This window comes from Pangasianodon hypophthalmus, chromosome 15 (genome assembly GCF_027358585.1).
Source record: "Pangasianodon hypophthalmus isolate fPanHyp1 chromosome 15, fPanHyp1.pri, whole genome shotgun sequence".
NCBI classification, from domain to species: Eukaryota; Metazoa; Chordata; class Actinopteri; order Siluriformes; family Pangasiidae; genus Pangasianodon; species Pangasianodon hypophthalmus.
The window spans coordinates 20098798-20117871 of record NC_069724.1 but is presented as its reverse complement, the minus strand read 5'-3'; the positions used below and the strand labels follow the sequence as shown (position 1 = coordinate 20117871).

General features: G+C 39.3%; 2 protein-coding genes across 15 annotated transcripts in view; both read left to right on the top strand.

The window, feature by feature from the left end:
• The window catches only part of ehmt1b (euchromatic histone-lysine N-methyltransferase 1b), a 34418-nt gene extending 17779 nt beyond the window's left edge, over positions 1-16639 (top strand). For 9 of the 11 annotated variants that reach the window (XM_034311124.2, XM_026928757.3, XM_026928758.3 and 6 more), the window contains 23 exons: positions 1313-1446; positions 1684-1866; positions 3032-3103; positions 3403-3520; positions 4475-4624; positions 5246-5391; positions 5676-5819; positions 5938-6164; positions 7149-7343; positions 7515-7597; positions 7691-7797; positions 7916-8038; positions 8506-8607; positions 8722-8826; positions 9326-9480; positions 10425-10592; positions 11189-11333; positions 12477-12554; positions 12689-12804; positions 12897-12983; positions 13187-13265; positions 14083-14258; positions 15043-16639. In XM_034311124.2, coding sequence (XP_034167015.2) covers positions 1313-1446; positions 1684-1866; positions 3032-3103; positions 3403-3520; positions 4475-4624; positions 5246-5391; positions 5676-5819; positions 5938-6164; positions 7149-7343; positions 7515-7597; positions 7691-7797; positions 7916-8038; positions 8506-8607; positions 8722-8826; positions 9326-9480; positions 10425-10592; positions 11189-11333; positions 12477-12554; positions 12689-12804; positions 12897-12983; positions 13187-13265; positions 14083-14258; positions 15043-15229 — 3080 coding nt within the window. In that variant the 3' untranslated portion in view covers positions 15230-16639. The remainder of the gene's footprint in view (positions 1-1312; positions 1447-1683; positions 1867-3031; positions 3104-3402; positions 3521-4474; positions 4625-5245; positions 5392-5675; positions 5820-5937; positions 6165-7148; positions 7344-7514; positions 7598-7690; positions 7798-7915; positions 8039-8505; positions 8608-8721; positions 8827-9325; positions 9481-10424; positions 10593-11188; positions 11334-12476; positions 12555-12688; positions 12805-12896; positions 12984-13186; positions 13266-14082; positions 14259-15042) is intronic. The other 2 variants (XM_034311125.2, XM_034311126.2) reach the window with 2 other exon arrangements.
• Positions 16640-16779: 140 nt separating this feature from the next.
• cacna1bb (calcium channel, voltage-dependent, N type, alpha 1B subunit, b) overlaps positions 16780-19074 on the top strand; it is a 129855-nt gene continuing 127560 nt past the window's right edge. For all 4 annotated transcript variants that reach the window (XM_053240203.1, XM_053240201.1, XM_053240202.1 and 1 more), the window contains exon 1: positions 16780-18141. In XM_053240203.1, the coding sequence (XP_053096178.1) occupies positions 18081-18141 (61 nt within the window). In that variant the 5' untranslated portion in view covers positions 16780-18080. The remainder of the gene's footprint in view (positions 18142-19074) is intronic.

Here is a 19074-nt window from a genome sequence, read left to right as displayed (position 1 = left end):
TTAGATATACCATCGGACACCATGGAGGCCATCATCAACCAGTGGAGAAAATGAGGCTCCTCAGTGACATTACCAAGAACAAGAAGTCCCTCCAAGTTTGACGAAAGGACAAGACAAAAATTTATCAGGGAGGCTGTCAGGAGACCTATGGCAACATTAAAGGAGCTGCTGCAGGAAGTACTGGCTGGCAAGTACTGGTTACTTCCTGCATGTGACAGCAATCTTTTGTAATCTTCAAATCTGGCCCATTTGGGTAGGGTGGCCAGACAAAAGCCTGTTCTCATGAGAAAAAAAAACAACAACCTGACTAAATATTGACAAAACCTGCCAAAATGTGTTATGGTGTGATGAGCCCAAGGTAGAACCTTTTGGGCATAATTCTAAAAGATCTGTTTGGCATAAAAACAAGACTGCTTATCACTCAAAGAACACCATACCCAAGGCGAAGCATGGTGGTGGCAGCATCATGCTCTGGGGCTGCTTCTCTTCAGCTGGAGCTGGGGCTGTAATCAAGATGGGGGAAACATGGATAGCTCCAAATATCAATGTATTTGGCCATAAAACTTGCAGGCCTCTGTTAGACAACTGAAGATGAAAAATATTTTCACCTTCCAGCATGAAGACCCAAATCACAAATCCACATCAATAAAGGAAATGGCTTCGGAAAAAGATCAACATTTTGGAATGGTCCAGTCAGAGCCCAGATCTAAATCTTATTGAAAACATGTGGAATGACTTGAAGAAGGCTGTACAAAGGCGATTTGATAGATCTTGATAGATATCCACTCTACATTCTGAAAATGTAGTGTTCAACATTATCCTCACTGGGAAGGTGTATGCTCATGCCTTCTCTTCTTAGCAAACTTTTAGACTTTTGAAACTTTTTACATTTTGTGGCCCTGATTGTGCCTAATGGAATTGGCTTTGTCTGTCCATTACCAGATTGTGCATGTCGATAGCCATCTGTCTATTTTTGTTGAAAGCTTTTTAGTTTTCCTCATTGTGATAGATGACAAAGGGAGTTTACATGTGAGCAATCTTGGATAAAGTCTGAAATATTAAAAGAAACAATTATTAACCTAAAATTAATAGAGATTTTAGAGTAAATATTTTGAAGGGTGCCAGTACTAATACAGCTGACTGTACTCTGGTTTAAAAAAAATTAACTGTAAATGAATTAAACTGGCCTAACTACTGATTGTTATAATGGGAAAAAAGAGAAAGAATCACACACACATCAGATCTTCAAAATGGTTTATTTGCATTTGGTGATGTGTTGGTATTTGACTGCAGACTTTTGCTTACTCAATAGCATCTGTGTTGAGGAAGAAGAAGAGAAAGATGGGAACATACAGCCTTGTTCCCAAGAAGAAGACCAAAGTGCTAAAGCAGCGCACGGTGCTGGAGATGTTCCAGCGTGTACCCCAATCTCCACCCACTCCTCAGGTCAGCATTTCAGACACACCAGCTCTACATAGAACCTTGATGCATCTTGAAGCTTTGGTTAGTTTTGTGAGCTGTTTCACCAATAGGTTCAGCTGAGGACGTCCAGTGTGGCATGTGGAGATTCAGTACAGTCTTGACCCCTGCTTGTGCTTTGTGTTTTAGTTTGAGTTATTTTGTTGATAGGTGTAGGCAGTGGATGTTTCCGAGCTATCATGGTCTTGTGGGTACGTTCAACAGGTCTCTTTGCAATCCGTTGCTCTGCAGCAGCCAAAAGAGGCCGTGCTGGTGAACGGGGATCGAGCGGAGAACGAGTCTGATGAATCAGAATCAGATGATGATTCCGAAGATGATGAAGAGACAACTGGAAAAGAAATGGCTGAAACATCTCAGGAGGACAGCAGACTGGCTTCAATCCCACAGGTGTGGACTTATTTTTCCTCACCAGCCTGCAGAAATGTAGAATTCAGTCCCATATATGTGAGAGGGAAAATTTGGCTGTCAGCTAAGTCTTCCTCTTATAACCTGAACAGTACTGACTGGCTGTACTAAAATTTAGCATCAAGGTTTTTAAGTTTATAATACAGCTCCTTAGGTTGAAGAAATAGAAGACGACAGATCTGGCCTTCCTCCTCCCAGTTGGTGAAATAATAATGAAGTCTAATGCTAAATTGGTTACTCTGAAAATAATAAGTAAAGTGTGTAAATATAGTAGGCAGTCTGGAAAAAAACATTGATGTTGCTGTGGCTGAATTCTGGCAAACAGATCAGAGGGTTTTCTAGCAGTAATATACTGTACTTAGACATTTCTACTTTGTGAAAACATAACTATATTTTACAAAAAGGACATGCTTTTATTTAGTCTAATTTCTAACCTTACCCTGGATGTCTGCCTGCAAAGATCATGTTGTGTAGGGAGACAGTTTAACAAACGCTAGTAATATCAGTCTGCATAAAGTTGCTTAAAACCTTGCTGTACATTTTCTCAAGTGGGATTTCTTCACACAGTTTGCTACGTGTCATAGCAAAATGGACATAAGCCTAATTAATTCTGTTTGTAAGATACCGGCTGTAAAAAATGTCAGATGCTCCTGCGCCATCACGTCATCAAAACAAAGATTGACCGACCTACTAAAAATATGCAAAGTTTAGCCACCAGAATTCAATTTACTGAATTAATCAGCAAATATTTCCACACTGATGTTAGCAAGAACAAAGGTCAGTGGAGTGAAGAGGTTATAAATATAAATTAGGTTATAAATGTAGAGATAGGCAAGGGTGTATTTCGGTGGAATTGAAATAAAATCTTGAAATGCTCTTTTCTCCTTTTTCACTTTTGGAGGAATTTAAAATGCTGGAACGTTACTTGTGATTGAGATATATGCAGAAGAAAAACACATTTCAGTTCAGGAAAGCCGGTTATTTTAAGATATATATATATATATATATATATATATATATATATATATATATATATATATATATATATATATATATATATATATATATATAATAAAATGTCAAAAGTTGACTGTGTAAGGGATTTTCCCAGTCACACACATCTGCTTGTTGTTTATGTATGATTTAGCTTGGAGAGGAGCATGAGTCTGAAGAGACTGCAGAAGAGGAAGGGGAAGAAGAGCAAGATGAGTCAGACTTGGTGAGAACGCCAGACATCTTTTCATCTAATGATCTAAAGTTGTTCTTCTGAACCAGTCGAGCAGTTTCCATGCCCTACAGTATTTCCTGTCAGTACAGAATTCACTATAGAATTCATTAAACTAGTAGGGAAGTGGTCTACTCATTTTTGTCTTTTTGTGTGCTATTAATACCTAGTCCATGACTAGTAATGTTTTTAAGGGCACATCAGGGGTCTAAGTTAAAATACAGTCTTATAATGAACTCTGTTAGTTAAGGATTAGAGCAGAATTTGTTTAAAATGTATTTTGTCTGCCTCAGAGTTCTGAATCCAGCATAAAGAAGAAGGTGAAAAAGAAGGCCAAGGCAGACAGTCCTTGGCTCCGGCCTGCCAGAAAACGTAAAAAAAAGTTGAAGACAAAGTCCACGGAAATTTCAGGTAGGGTAATATCTGTAAGTCAGCGTCTAGCTTCATAATTAGTGGAATGGAGTCCATCTGTGTGCAGTTAAAGTGTCATGTGATGTCAATATAAATACACCTATTTCTGGAAGGCCCCAGAGTTTGTTAGAGAACAGACCTAAACAAACAGCATCAGGAAGACCAAGGACAAAGTTCAGTTAGGGTTTAGTTATTAAAAATATTCCAAACCTTCCACATCCCACGGAGCACCATTTAAAGTCATTACTGAAAAATGCAAGTAATATGGCTCGATATTATGTGCAACTCTGCTAAGAGGAGGCTGTCCAACAAAAGTCAGTGACCAAGTAAGGAGGGCATTGGTCAGAGAAGCAACCAAAGCCAGGTTTAACAGTCTCAACATGATCCCACCACCACCATGCTTCACTGTGAGGATTGTGTTCTCAGGGTGATGAGCAGTGTTGATTTCTACCAAAGGTAGCTATTTTTGCCAAAGGCAAAAAGTTACATTTTGGTCTAATCCTATTAGAGAACCATATATTTGCTGAGCCTCCAAAATGCTTTAGGCAAAGGCGTGGCACAACTGTGACTCTGCCCAGAGAAAGCTGTCCACCACAAGTCAGTGACCAGGTAAGAATGGCGTTAGTCAGAGAAGTAACCAAAAGGCCAAGGTAACTTGAACATGATGCTTGAGTTCCAGGTTGTAAGGGGTTAAATCCTTATGCTAGATGAAGGTACTCTAAGCCAGTGATCATCAATCCTCATGCTAGGGGCACTACCTTCCAGCCAAAAAGCACCACAGCTGGAATGGTTTAGTTCCAACCAGTTCATAACCAGTTCCAACAGGTTAGTTTCATAAATAGTTCCAACTGATTATGGCTGAGACTGAACTAAACTAGGGTTGGGTCTGGTATTTTCCCTGTGTTGTTTTAGAATGGTGCCAAGTTCTCTCTGTCTCTGATCTTCTACTTTTAGGTATGAATGCCCAGACTCAGTTAGAGATTTCAGCCCAAACTCCTGCTCCTCTCCCTGCCCCTGCTGACAAGGACAAAGAGTACACAGAAGTTCCATTAGAGTCGCTTAACCTGAAAGCCCAGGATGCCTTGCTGAACACTGAAAGCACGGGTGAGACTTGATGGTGTTGATATGACACCGTATACTGAACTTCGGGCTAAGGATATTGGAATTCCAAGTTGATGGGTGTTTCCTTTGTTTTTTTTCCTAGTAAGAAGCTGAAAATACTGTAACAATTGTTAGATATTTATCATTCCCATGCTGATGATGACTCATCAGTGGAGTGCTCTCAGTGCAAAGAGGAAAGGATGCCCCCTGGTGGTGATGAATACCACCACCTGTCTTCAAGGGCTATTTTTTTCTGCCCCAATATACCATAATTTGTTTGCCAGTCTAATACCATGTAAATAAGGATAAATAGTGTGTGTACCTCCAATAATCATATGTTTTCATATATTGTATTTGGTCTTCCACTAAAGCTTCTGTGTGAAGGCATTAAGGATGTCAGCTAATTGCATGTCTGTCAAATTTAGTTAGGAGGCCTGTTTGACATTTTGGATTTGTAGAACATGTAATGTAAATAAATTTTATTCAGACTATTATTTTAATAATTAAATGTATTGAAGGCTTTTTAAGCATTTACAAAATAACTAATTAAAATAACTAATTATAAGCTGTAAAATAAACATGTATAGCTTCTCTTAAATAAAGCACATGGTGTGTGTTGTGTAGAAGCCTCTAGCACAGCGCAGAGTTCAGCAGCGGACATGGTGCAGGAGCTTCCGCTGTGTAGCTGCCGCATAGAGACACCCAAGAGCCGAGAGATCCTCACTCTGGCTGACAGGAAGTGCATGGCAACCGAGAGTGTGGACGGACAGGTGAGAACATGCAGTGCAAGCAATACAAGCAGCGAACTTATACTATATATATGAATTTATGTCTGTGATCTACTGTCAGATGTGCTGTTATAGAAATTTAATTAACACCTTCTGACCAATCAAAAATCCGGAATATAACCCCACTGTGGTATAATAGATATGGACATCATTCTCCACTTTGATGTGAACTTAGTAGTGCAAGTTAACTATATCAGATAAACAATAAAAAGTCTTTACATTTGAGCTGCATGATCAGAGTACACTCCATCTTTACTCCCGTGCAGCTGAGTCGGTGTCAGAGCGCAGTGCTGAAGCACGAGATGATGAGGCCGTCGAACTCTGTGCAGCTGCTGGTGCTGTGTGAAGAGCATCGCACAGGGATGATCAAACATCAGTGCTGCCCTGGCTGTGGCTACTTCTGTAGGGCGGTGAGTGTGCCTGTAGCTTTGAGCTGTAGGTGATCGTTTATTCATTTCCTTGCTGTTGTCAGAGATCTCTCAAGAAGCTTAAATAAAGTCCCTGAATCACCACGTCCCCTTACTGTAGGGAACCTTCATGGAGTGCCAGCCAGAGGTGAACATCTCTCACCGCTTTCATCGGCATTGCGCGTCAGTACTGAAAGGTCAGAGCTTCTGTCCACACTGCGGCGAGGAGGTCAGCAAGGCCAAAGAGGTCACTATCGCCAAAGCAGACACCACCTCTACAGTGCCTCGGAGCCAGAGCCCTGGCATCCCGGCGACTTCAGAGGGCAAGGCAGACACCACCACTGGAGGGTAAGGGGTATACGTGTGCACATTAGAACACCATTTAGCTTTCATTAGAAGTAAATCCTTGATCAAACACCAATCAGGTGGTGATGTATGGTATCTGATCCTTATCAACCAGTTGAGTGTTTGACTTCAGTAAGCGGTGATGCCTAGAGATGTGCCTAAGCAAAGTTTCCTTTTTTTTGGATACAAAGTATTATAGTAGTTAATGAAAACATCACATCTTGCTAACTTTTTAGAAATTTGCTTCAAGCGTATGAACCATTTAAATAGAAACCAAATGACAAGGCAGTTCTAAAAGCTTCAATTTATGGACCTCATTTATCAGACTGGATACAGACGAATTTATTAGTAAATCACTCACAGGACCTTTTACACAAGAAATGTGGGAATTATGAAAATCCACTTACTTCTGAATAATGAGCCTGTGTAAATTCATATTTAAATCATGTAATTGGCATGAGCTACTGCAAATTGATATATATGGATTACGCTAACAAGTTTAGATCACTTTTAATTCATTTAAATGAGACATTGAGGTTATTTAAATGAGATTATTATTGACTTGAATGAAACACTCAAAAACAAATCCATAAATGAAGACAAATAAGACTAGCCATTCAATTAGGACAGAAGAAATGGCACCCTATAAATGAAGAAATCGTAAGTGTGTGTCTGTGGTGGCTGATGAGCTGCAGTGGCTGAGCTGCATTAGTCTTTTTCTGTTTAGTCATTATTTAGATATTTTTAGGTTTGGGAGCTTTGCTGGTTTAGGGAGGATTGTGGGCATCACTGAATTTAAAAGAGCTGTGCCCTGGAAAGAGCTTAGTAATTTATGGGTGATTGGTATTTATGCGTGAAGCAAACGAGCATTACCGAAACTTTTATAAATCTGGTGGGAATTTTTAGTTCGGTGTGTGACCTATGAAAAATTAGACACAACTTGACTAAAAGATTGATAAACGATACCCAAAGTATGTATGATTTTAGGCTGTCTCACCTCTCATTATCGGGAGAAGGGAAAGCAGACAGCACTTTATCCAGACCCTCTGATGTCGGGAATGGATCACTTGCCCCAGAAGCCAGCAGGCCAGAGCACATGGGTGCAGGAGCTGGAGCTGGACCCCCTATAGCACCTCCTAAGGAGACTCTGGAAACCATTTTGTTGGCACTAGATGCAGAGAAGTAAGAAAAATAAACTAAATTAAACGCTGTTTGTCACACATTTTTAATTTGTAATGATGTATTGCACTCGTGCCATATTTGTTGAGGTTAATAATAGTTTTTGCTCATATTATTCATAATTAGGCCTATATTCATGATTGACATGAGGCCTATTTTGTTTCTCCTTTTCAGGCCCAAGAAGCTTCGCTTTCACCCTAAACAGCTGTACATCTCTGCTAAGCAGGGGGAGCTGCAGAAAGTCTTAATGATGCTCGGTAAGATGCTGTGTCCTTACTTAGCCGCATAGCCTTTTACACCCTTCATGCCGATCACCGTTATGATGCAGGTCTTTCTCTCTGTTTTTCCAGTGGATGGAATTGACCCAAACTTTAAGATGGAGAGCCAGAGCAAACGTACACCTCTCCATGTAGCAGCTGAGGCCGGACATCAGGAGGTCTGCCACATGTTGGTCCAGGTCAGCATTAGTGCACCTCATGCATAGGGGATTAATCTTAACCATGTGCTTTAACTCTAACCATCCAGGGTTTTATTTACACATTTAAAAGATGGGGTTGTTTATGTTTGCATGTCAGGCCGGTGCAAACCTGGACATATGTGATGAGGACCAGCGCACACCTCTGATGGAGGCCTGTGAGAACAATCACCTGGATACAGTACGCTACCTACTGAGAGCTGGAGCCATCGTTTCCAACAAGGTCTTCAAACTACACCATGCAGTTAATATTATAGCACACAGTCTATCTGTCTACCTGTCTACCTGTCTACCTGTCTGTGTATCTACTTGTCTCTTCATTTATGTGTATGTCTCTGTCTTGTATGTCTGTCTAGCTGTTTAACTGTCTATCTTTCCCTGTTTCTCTGCGTTTGCCTATCTGTCTGTCTCTTTCTCCCTATATATCTGTCTTCCCATTTGTGTCTATGTATCTCTCTCTCTCTCTCTCTTTCAGTCTGCCTGTATGTCTCTTTGGCTATCTCTTTCTGTCTATCTCTCTGTCTGTCTGCCTGTCTATCTCTCTGTCTCTCTATCTTTCTGTCTATCTGTCTGTTTGCCTCTCTGTCCATCTATCTATATGCCTGCTGACATTGAGCTGCATGTTTCTTATTGATTATGCTTTTATTCAAAATGTTTAAAACTCTTCTTTTCAATCTGCCATGTTTTTAGGATGCCGAAGGCTCTACGTGTCTCCACCTTGCTGCTAAGGCTGGACATTTGGATATCGTAAAACACTTGCTGTTTACAGGCCTTATGGACATTAACTGTCAGGTAAAGAGGAGATCAATGTATTTGCATTTTCCACCTTAGACGTGTCATCGGGTTCTAGTCTTTAGACTTGTAGCTGGGGATCTGGCAGTCCTGCAGTTGTGCTCTTATCTGCAGGATGACGGTGGCTGGACAGCAATGATTTGGGCAACAGAGTACAAACACATTGAACTGGTCAAGCTGCTGCTATCTAAAAATGCTGATCCCAACATCAGAGACAAGGTCAGTGTGGATCTTCAAATCTGAACAAATCAAATTTACACAATTTTACTATGTAATGTTATGGAGCAGCCTTATTGGATAACCAGAATCCTTTTCTTTTTTTTTTCTTTTTTCCTGAATCACTGGAAAGCTAGAAGTTATGCAGAGCATAATATAGTTCCAGTTTTTAGCTTCAATTTGTAAATGCAGATTTATCATGCTATTGAATGAGAATATGTAGCTTCTCAATGTTGTTTACTAAGTTTCTAAATATGTTGGGTGAGATAATCTTCTTTTGCTTGTTGGCTACATTAGCCTTGTATTTAAGAAACAAATGATAGACAGCAAACATATCTTGGCCGATCAACTACATTTAGGATCATTTCTCACTGGATCCTTTTTTTAAACTTGCAGCACAGCTAAAGCACCACTCTTCTAGATTTATATTTGAAATCATTGCGCCCATTAGCTTTATTGCAAGTCAGCCTTTTGAGATATTATGTACTGCCTGTTCTGTTAGGAGGAGAATATCTGTTTGCACTGGGCAGCGTTCTCTGGCTGTGTGGAGATTGCTGATGTTCTTCTGAGTGCCAAGTGCGATCTTAACACTGTTAATGTGCACGGAGACTCTCCATTGCACATCGCGTCGCGGGAAAACCGGTTGGATTGTGTCACGTGAGTGCAACCTGATTAGACACCCAATTAATGCTCATTCTACTGGAATGCATAATGTAAATGCTTACAGTTCAGAAGACACTTTTGCTCTGTTTGATTTGTGTACCTTACCTGTGTTTTAGTAGAGAGATGCATACTGTGCTGGAGTGATAGTCCAATCCATTCAGAAATTTCAAATTAGAGTATGTATAGGAAGTGGCATCTTAGCGGCAACTATGCTAGTTGAGGCCAGTTATATCGGCCCAATGTCTCTGATCTGCAATGGAGAAAACCTGTGCTTCATGTAGCAGCAGAATTTCAGATGAAGAATGTGGAGAATGCTGTGTAAAACTTTTTGCGATATTAAATTATTTATTGTATTTACAAAATGTGGATGATGGAGTAAATAATAGTTTTCTACTTTACAGCGACAGTCAGCTATTGTTATCATTAGTATGATTAACAAGCTTTATTATATTTATATATTATAATTAAAATATAGTTATAGGCTAAGGTGCCATGATTTGGTCATCACATAAACATGCCACTTGAGCTGTTAATCAATATAGATAATGGCATATAACAAACCTCCATCATAGTTGATGCGTAATGATGTGTAGGATGCTTTAGTTTTTTCTGAAAATTATAGCACAGTCCTTCGGTATCATTATTTGCCAGAGTTCTGCATGATAAGCTAGGTGCTAAAACCTTTTATACCGGAGCACTGTTGAATTCTCAGAAAGTGCTGATTCATTTTAACCGCAGCTCTGAAAGTAATGCATTAATGCATTATTGTTTCTATATTAAAAAAAAAAAAAGCTTGACGTGTCGTTCTTTAATAAATAAAAATTGTAATCAATGGCGAATTGCTCTAGCATAATGCAAATCACAAAAGCATCAAAACCAAAGTGATGTCAGTAGTAAGCTTCTCAACAGTGGACATCTCAACTTTATGCCAACTGCAGGTTGTTTCTGTTGCGGGGAGCTGATGTAAACCTGAAGAACAGGGAAGGAGACTCGCCACTAGAGTGCTGCAGCCAGAACTCCAAGGTGTGGAGCGCTCTGCAGGCCAGCAAGAGACAGAGAGAGGCGAGCGGTGAAGGACGCAGCTCAGGAGAGAAGCTCCTCAACAGGTAGCTTAAACCATCATACTGGTATAAAACTAGCATTCTTCATTTTATTTGATAGTCTGTAGTACAGCACTGTATCCCTCAAACGTATATGCAACAGTACATCAAAACATCCATTCCAGCAAGTCATATCTGTTGCTGGAATAATCTCTTTACAAAGTTATACAAGTACAACAAAATGTTTACCTTTCCAGATGTGGCTAACTGTAACTTTTCTATGCATTAGCCCAATGTCATTAGTGAGCCAGCTAACGTAAAATAAAGAGAACGCAAACAGCCATCTCCACTTAATCCCCCTTTGTGATGCCACTGAGACAGTGGTAGATAAGCTTAATTTCATTTAATGTTAATACATTTTATTTTATTTTAATACATATTCTTATAGTATTTTTAGTATCTAATTTTGTTATGCTTTGGTTTATTTAGGGGTTTTTGTGTGTTTTATTTACTTACTTACTGACTTACTTTACTTGCTTTCCTTATTTTACTTACAAGGCCTACTGACTTACTTGACTTACTAGCTTACTGACTACTGACACATTTTCCAGGATATTTTGGTGTCAATGAATACAAAATGTGTTTCATCTGCCTGTATTCAGGGATATATCTCGAGGTTACGAGAGAGTACCTGTGCCGTGTGTGAACGGTGTGGACAGTGAGCCCTGCCCCAGTGACTACAAATATGTGCCTGATAGCTGTGTCACCTCCCCCATGAACATAGACAAAAACATCACTCACTTACAGGTAAAGCAGATTGTATCATCTCTATTACTGAGAAAGGTGTGTCTGCAGAGCACAAGACTGGTGGGCGTGTCTTTGAGTGGTATAGATGAAAGTCACTCCCTTTAGTCACTTCTGCGTTGATATGCTTTTATTTTGGATATCCATAATTATTAGCACCTTTGATAAAAATTCTAACTTTCACTCAAACACGATGAGGAAAATATGAATCTATGTTCTGACAATAATTTTTTATTTGCTGTCAGTCAGGACCTGTTGTTGCCTTTAACCATGTCCTATCTGGTGTGAAAAAAGGGGAGTGCTGCAAGGAAAAGCACCTGATAGGCACTGCAAAATATATTAGTGGATCATTGATGCTTGTGAAGATTGATGACATCATAGCATCTATGTACCAGGACATTTCAGCCTAAAACCTGGTTGCCTCTGCCAGGAGGTTCAGACTCGGCCATAGACAGAGCTTTTAACAAGATGATGCGTCAAACATACTTCAACACAGAAATTGTTAAAGAAACAAAAAAAATCAGTGTTTTTCGATGACCACCTCAGTCTCCTGATTTAAACGCTACTGAAAATGTGTGGTCTGAATTGAAGTCCACATGCACAAACCTAAGAATATAAAGGAGCTTGGAGATAGAGGATCCCTTTACAAGTGTCTCCAAACTTGTTAGACATTATAGGAAAGTACTGAGTGTTAATATTCTCTCCAGGGCAGACAGAACAAAGTGGTAATTGTAAGGTTGGTGTTTTGTAGGAAAAAAACATTTTGTGTTTGAATAGATTTATTTAAACATGTCTTCATTTCAATGTTCAAAGTATCACTTATCACTTGAATATATCACTGAAATTCGTTATTATTTTTACACACAAATTTCTGCTTATTTTCATAAAGGATACCACAAATAATATCTGAAAAAAAAAATTACAAAATATTTAAAAAATAAATAAAATATTATAATAAACATACTATAATTTTAAAAAAATCCAATAAAATAATTAAAGGGACACACACATATCCGTATCCATGGTCTTGTGGTCTCCGATCTGCAGACAAACCTTTTTGCTATTCCAGCATTGACTTTTCATACAGCTCTACTGAATTGTTAATTGCCGGTTTCTGATTGTACCGTGTGGTTTTGTCTTTTCCAGTATTGCGTCTGTAAAGATGACTGCTCCTCGGCCAGCTGCATGTGCGGTCAGCTCAGCCTGCGCTGCTGGTATGACAAGGTGTGGCTGAATATCTTGTGTCCACATTAAGAACTAAATTGATCTATTAATTATTGATGTTACTGAACTGCAAAGTTGTGTGTCTGACACGGTTACACACTCATGACTCACTGACCTGTCATGTTCGCTCTCAGGAGAGCCGTCTGCTGCCAGAGTTCTGCTCTGAGGAGCCGCCTTTCATTTTTGAGTGCAACCATGCCTGTTCCTGCTGGAGAACCTGCAAGAATCGCGTTGTTCAAAATGGACTACGGTAGCATCGTGTCACCATGAATATGTACAGCGTAATGTGAAGATTCTCAGTACTTTCTAACAGAGTTTTTATTAAATGTGGTCTGCTGTCAGGATTCGATTGCAGCTGTTCAGGACTCAAAAAATGGGCTGGGGTGTTCGGACATTACAGGACATCCCGCAAGGAACCTTCGTCTGCGAGTGAGCTTCTCTCATCTCTCTCTCTCTCTCTCTCTCTCTCTCTCTCTCTCTCTCTCTCTCTCTGTCTGTCTGTCTGTCGGACCTAATCTGGGAATGCAGGACATTATTTTCCCTTTAGGAAATAAAATATCTGTCTGAAGTGTACACTCCGTATGTGTGTGGAGCACAGTTTTATGCATGTTCTGATGTCTGCCTTTGCACAGGTACGTCGGGGAGATCATCTCAGACGCAGAAGCAGATGTCAGGGAGATTGATTCCTACCTTTTCAGCCTGGACAGCAAGGTAGCGCCAGACTAAAAATAATCCACCTCATAATGCCTCATTGGCTTTTGTGGTATGTCTCAGTGAAGCGCTGCTGGTCTGATGGGTTTCTTTCTGCATCCACTGTCTTTGTATTTTCCCTAAGGGTGGAAACAGGGTAAGACTGTAGGTGCTTTGAGCAAAATTTCACACGTTATTGCGTCATAAAATGGCACCTAGTGCATGATATGAGCATGAGCTGCCTTCTGAGTGTTGCAGACAGGGACACTAAAGAAGGCAACACCAGGATGTTCTCCTGTGTATTAAATACAATAGTATACACATTTATTATTGTGTTACTATTACAAGATTTAAATGGTTACACCTTTGAGACTAGGTTGTATTGAGCTTCCTTGTTGTGGTTTGTGTGTTTTCAACGCATCGGATGGTGTTTTTTCAACATAATGCTCCCATTGCTTTCTAAAAATAGCCTGTCGTCCAATATTACAGTGATGAGCATGATGTCATGCCTCCCAGACTCTCATAGATGAACTGGACTGGAAGGAAGTGCACCTTTTTCAGTTGTAACCTAGTACATATAGCAAAAAATCAGTAAGCAATTCATTCACTGTAACTGCCCCACCTACAGGCAATGCAATTAGCATAATGGTCATTAATGCAAGTTAATATTGCCGCACACTGAACCGCAGGACTGTCAGAAGACGAGCTTTGATCTGATCCCAGGAAGCTGCTGCTACTTCAATCTTTAAGGATGATTAAAGCTGTTTTAGTCACCCTGTTTTTTTCATAACCCCATACTTTGAGCACTCACGACCCAGCATCCCCCGTTTTATTGCAGGTTGGCGATATGTATTGTATAGACGCCCGTTTCTATGGCAACATCAGCCGGTTCATAAACCACCACTGTGAGCCGAACCTTTTCCCCTGCCGAGTGTTCACCTCCCACCAGGACCTGCGCTTCCCGCACATCGCGTTCTTCGCCAGCAAGAACATCAGCGCCGGAGACGAGCTAGGGTGAGCCGTGCCTCTGCATTCCCCAAAACAGAGCCTCTAATCTGCAGTCATTAGCTTCTCGTTAGCTTCTCATCAGTGTAGCGTAATGAGGGGTAAATGTAGATGGTTGGACAGAATATATTTGCAAAATTGGGACATTTGGAGTATGGTGTTTCATTCACTGTTTAAAAAAGGAGATGTACTGCATTTAACATCACAATATTTGGGCTTCCACAGTTATTTAATCATATAAATATCATGTTGAGTTCCCAAATCTGATTAGTCAGAAGGTGTTAATTAATTAATTTTCTATAACAGCAGCTCAGACGGTAGTGCTGACTGTAATTCAAATCACAGGTTTATATTTTAATGCACTCATTTAAATACACTATTGTTTCCATAGTAACAGCGAATTCATAGAGACCCTTATCTCATATGATACTCTACATCTAAGACTATTATAAATGCATTTGAAAATGTCTTATTTTACAGAACATAATGTTTACTTTTCTGTAAGAAGATGTTTATTTAACATTTATGCAAGGAGTCTCCAGTGTCAGCTCTTTAACACTCAGAATGTTTTCAAGACTTTTTCTACCTTCAAGGGAGAAAAAAATGAAGCTAGTGATGAAATGACTGTTAAAAGCTGCTGTAATGATAACAGAAACTAAACTAACTTATCTGGTACTGTGCTACAACATTAAATGTAACTATAAACAGATTTAAGGTCTAAAGTATAAAGAGTACATAATTAAAATCTTACCATAGATTAAAAAATGACTCTTAGACACTGTTTTGTCTCCAGGTTTGATTACGGTGATCATTTCTGGGACGTGAAGGGTAAACTGTTCAGCTGCCAGTGCGGCTCGTCTCAGTGTAAGCACTCGGCAGCGGCGATCGCTCAGCGGCAGGCGGACAGCACGCCGGGAGAACAGCAGACCACCACCCTCCCAGATACCAGCTCATCTACCACACCGTCCAGCCCCACCTGAGCCTCATCATGCTCCTGCCCTTATCCTCCATCTACCAGCCATCACCAGCGCACACACACCTCAGCAGGGGAATCCTAGCAGAGAGGCAGCCTGGACCACTGGCCTTTTTTGGCTACAGCGCTCTTGGTTTAACTCGTCGTTGGCCTGCAGATGAAGGGTTACGCACATGTACAGATATTTCGTGTTAGCGGAGGATAGAATCTGACTATGGTGCTGTAGCGTGTTGGCTCTCAGAAAACCGAGGTTGTGCTCGAGGCTGTCCTCGAGCCTCTGTAGGATTATGCATCACTCTGTCCTTTGAAGAACAAGCAGAAGATGATGTTTTAATGTTACCAACGTCCACGCACAATGCAAAAGCCGTGATGTGTTTACTTTTCCTCGTCTACAGTTTTTCAGATGTGAGATGCACTTAGTTGTGGCACACCTACATTTCTCAAGGACTTCATTCTGCAGGATCTTATGATGAAGCTTTTGAAATTCCAAATGACAATGTCAGATAATTTGAAGATGTTTTTTTTTTTTCTTTTAAATTTCCCCAATAAATGTGTTGTATTTTCAGAAAAGCTGGATGTGTGATGAACATGTATAATTTTTTTTTTTCTTTCAGTTGACTCATTTCCAGATATTGTGAGCGTCTGTTTGTGTGGTTAAATTCTCATCGGTGCTGGACGTTATTTATTTGCCAGTGTTTGTCGATCAATTCCCATCTGCTGGATGTATTCTCGTAATCCTGCACAGATCGTGGGAGGGACCGTGAGCCTCAGAGACAAACTGCCCACTTTGAGCTGGCTTCTGCATGTTACTGATTAAATCTGAAAAGCTTCTTATGCTGTTTCATTGCTGTGAAACCGTAAACTGGTCATGAGAGGACTTCTGACCGCCCTGCTTTATGACCTCCAGGAGTGGACGAAAACATCTCAGCAGCGACGGTCTGTCTTTCCTTCATGATTATCATGTTAAAACTTTAACATTTGGCATTAAAGGCCATATGTAGTGTATTAGGAATTTTGGTTAGGGAATTTGTGGTTATTGAATACTGCAAATGGTGCTGAACAAAGATTTTGTTTGTTTTTATTTTTTATAACTCAATGTGAGAATACACATTCTGAAATAAGATTAACCAAGTGATGTTTTTTTTCTGTTAATTTTTATTAAATTTACCTCCGGTTTTCTAACTGTAAATGACATTGTTAGCCTGTACCCATTTTGTTACATTTAATGATTTAATGTTGATGGTGAAGCTATGTCTTTTTTAATGTTGATAGTATAGTCACAACCATTGTGCTCATTCTGCCATGTAGATCCAAAACACTGCAAAATGAAAAGAAAAAAATGCTACATTTTTCTCAAGAGACACGAAGGTGGTTGTAATTATTTTTTTCTCCAATAAATTTACTTCTAATAAAAGTTGACACTTTTTTGTGGGACAGGAAGTTGAAATAAAACTAAATAATAATAATAATTATTATTATTATTATAATCATCATCATCATAATAATTAATATAGCTGCAAGCTGCTATTTATGGGGCCAAGCACTTTTTGGCCCTACCCCTTAGTGATGGAAGAAGACCAGAAGCCATTGGGACTGTCAGCATATGTTCTCAATAACATAGAGTATATTAGAAAGGCAAAACGTTAAGCTGTTGCTGAGATATTGCCTCACATACTGTTTTCATTAACAATCCCAAGCTGCAAATGAACTCAAAGATTGTTAACAATAGGTCATGTTTTTATAAAAATACATGGCAAGCTTTTGTTTCCATGTTATGGATGAAACATCCTGTATATCAAACCCCCAAGAATCAAGTATTGTTGGGGCTGACCTCACAATGCTGTGAACAAAATTTTGTGACAATTCAGCAAATTTTGTAGGAGAAGAAGCAAAAAAAACCGTTTTTTGGTAAATACCAAAATAGCCGGCTTCCTGTTTGGCAAATCACAAAACAAGAACACTCTGCACTTTCCAGGAATTCAAGAGAAAGAGGAATTGTGATTTCAAGTTGAGTGGCTCAAAAGTTATCAGCAGTTTAACCCTAAATCCAACAATGCCTATCACTCTAAGAACAACATCCCGAGTGAAGCACGGTGGTGGTAACATCATGTTACCTCTTGGTTGCTTCTCTTACTAATGCCTCATTCATGACATGTAACCCCAATTAAGTCCATTTCAGTTGCTGGTTGAAACACAACAAAATGCAGAAAAGTTGAAGGGGAGTGAGTAGTTATGCAAAACATTGTTTTATAGAAAAGTAAATTATAACCATGAAATAGATTTGGCTTTGATTGGCTACTTTTAAAAGCCGGAGGGAATAAGCTTGAGTGGTTAAATGGACTAAATTAACTGTTGGATAGTGCCATTAGCTCTGTTTCCAGTTTGGTAATTAGCCACACAGTGGCATAAGTGCCGAGGCTCACCTCTGTCACGACCCCCATTCAAGTGCACTGACTACGCTGTGGTAGTTCCACCCCTGGTCCTTTCTGTATGGACAAGAAGAGATTGTTTTGAAAAATCCAACTACAGGCCAAAGTAGGAAGTCTCTCTAATTGTGCATTAGCAGGCTTTGTAAACCATATACTTGTTGTCTTCCTGATTATGGAGAACATGTAAGACTTGTAGCTGATTCAGGGTACTGAGGCCTTTTGGCACGATAAAGCCTCTTAATGAGCAGGACAGGAACTGCCTTTCCGCATTCCACAGAGCTGGAGCCCCTCTGGGGCCAAGGTACTCTGTCCTCATCATCTGGCAGCAAGTGCTTTAAGATCAACGGCTTCAAGTGCATACACTACTGAAACTTTTCTTCTGAGAAATTGGATGCTAAGCCAATTTGAGATTAACAAGAAGGAGAAACTATGAGAGGAAATGTGCAGTCTAACTCCAAATGGCTGGAGAGGAGATCCGCTGTGGTTTATGGTAGGACTGACCTTGGTTTGGGCCTCAATGTTGCCAGAGTTAGATGCATTTTTAAGCAAACAATATTTATCTGAAATTACTTAAACTGCTAACTTTACATACTCATACTTAATTATCTGTAACCCTAACCTTATTTATACCACACGGATGTTGAATTCTCAATTCTTATTGGTTCTAATATGTTCATATGTCCAAAATGTCCACATGAACAGATTTTTAAGTGTTTAATTGTTGATATGGTGATGGTTTCTTTAAGATGATTTGTTTAACAGGTGAGGGAACGACTGTTTATAGCTGATATGTAAGTGGTAACAGAAAATAATTTCTTTTGTGGACGTTCCACAACATTAAACGTAACTATAAATATTAAAAGTATGGTGTACTTTAATAAATTTATGTACATCATACTTTAATTCATAATTGAATAATTCATCATACTGTACTTTAATAAATTAAAAATTGTAATTGTTAGCAAATTGCTGTGGTATAAGAGATAAAAAAAACACTTCAGGATGTGCTGTTGGAAAATGCTAAACCAGCTTATTGGTGATTATTTTCCAATAAAAGTATTTAAAATCAATTTGAACAGTACATCTATAGCAAATCTAATCCTTTGAGACCTTTGTGCAATAAATATCACTTAACATTGTGATAGATATAAAGACATAATAATGGTGTTTAGAGTAGATTGTAAACAGGCACCAGTATCCAGACAAATGATTAGATATTAGCATTAAATTACAATATTTCCTCGGAAATTGGATTAGTTGCATTCGTGTTAGATTAGAAAATGGCCTTTAAAATTAAGTATTCCAATATTTCTGGTTATTTGAAAATCTTTTTCATACATATACAGGCAAAATGTGCATATACTGGAATTTGGAAAGGGAATTTATATTTCTAGATCTTACTTTAAAGTATAATTTGCAGGTT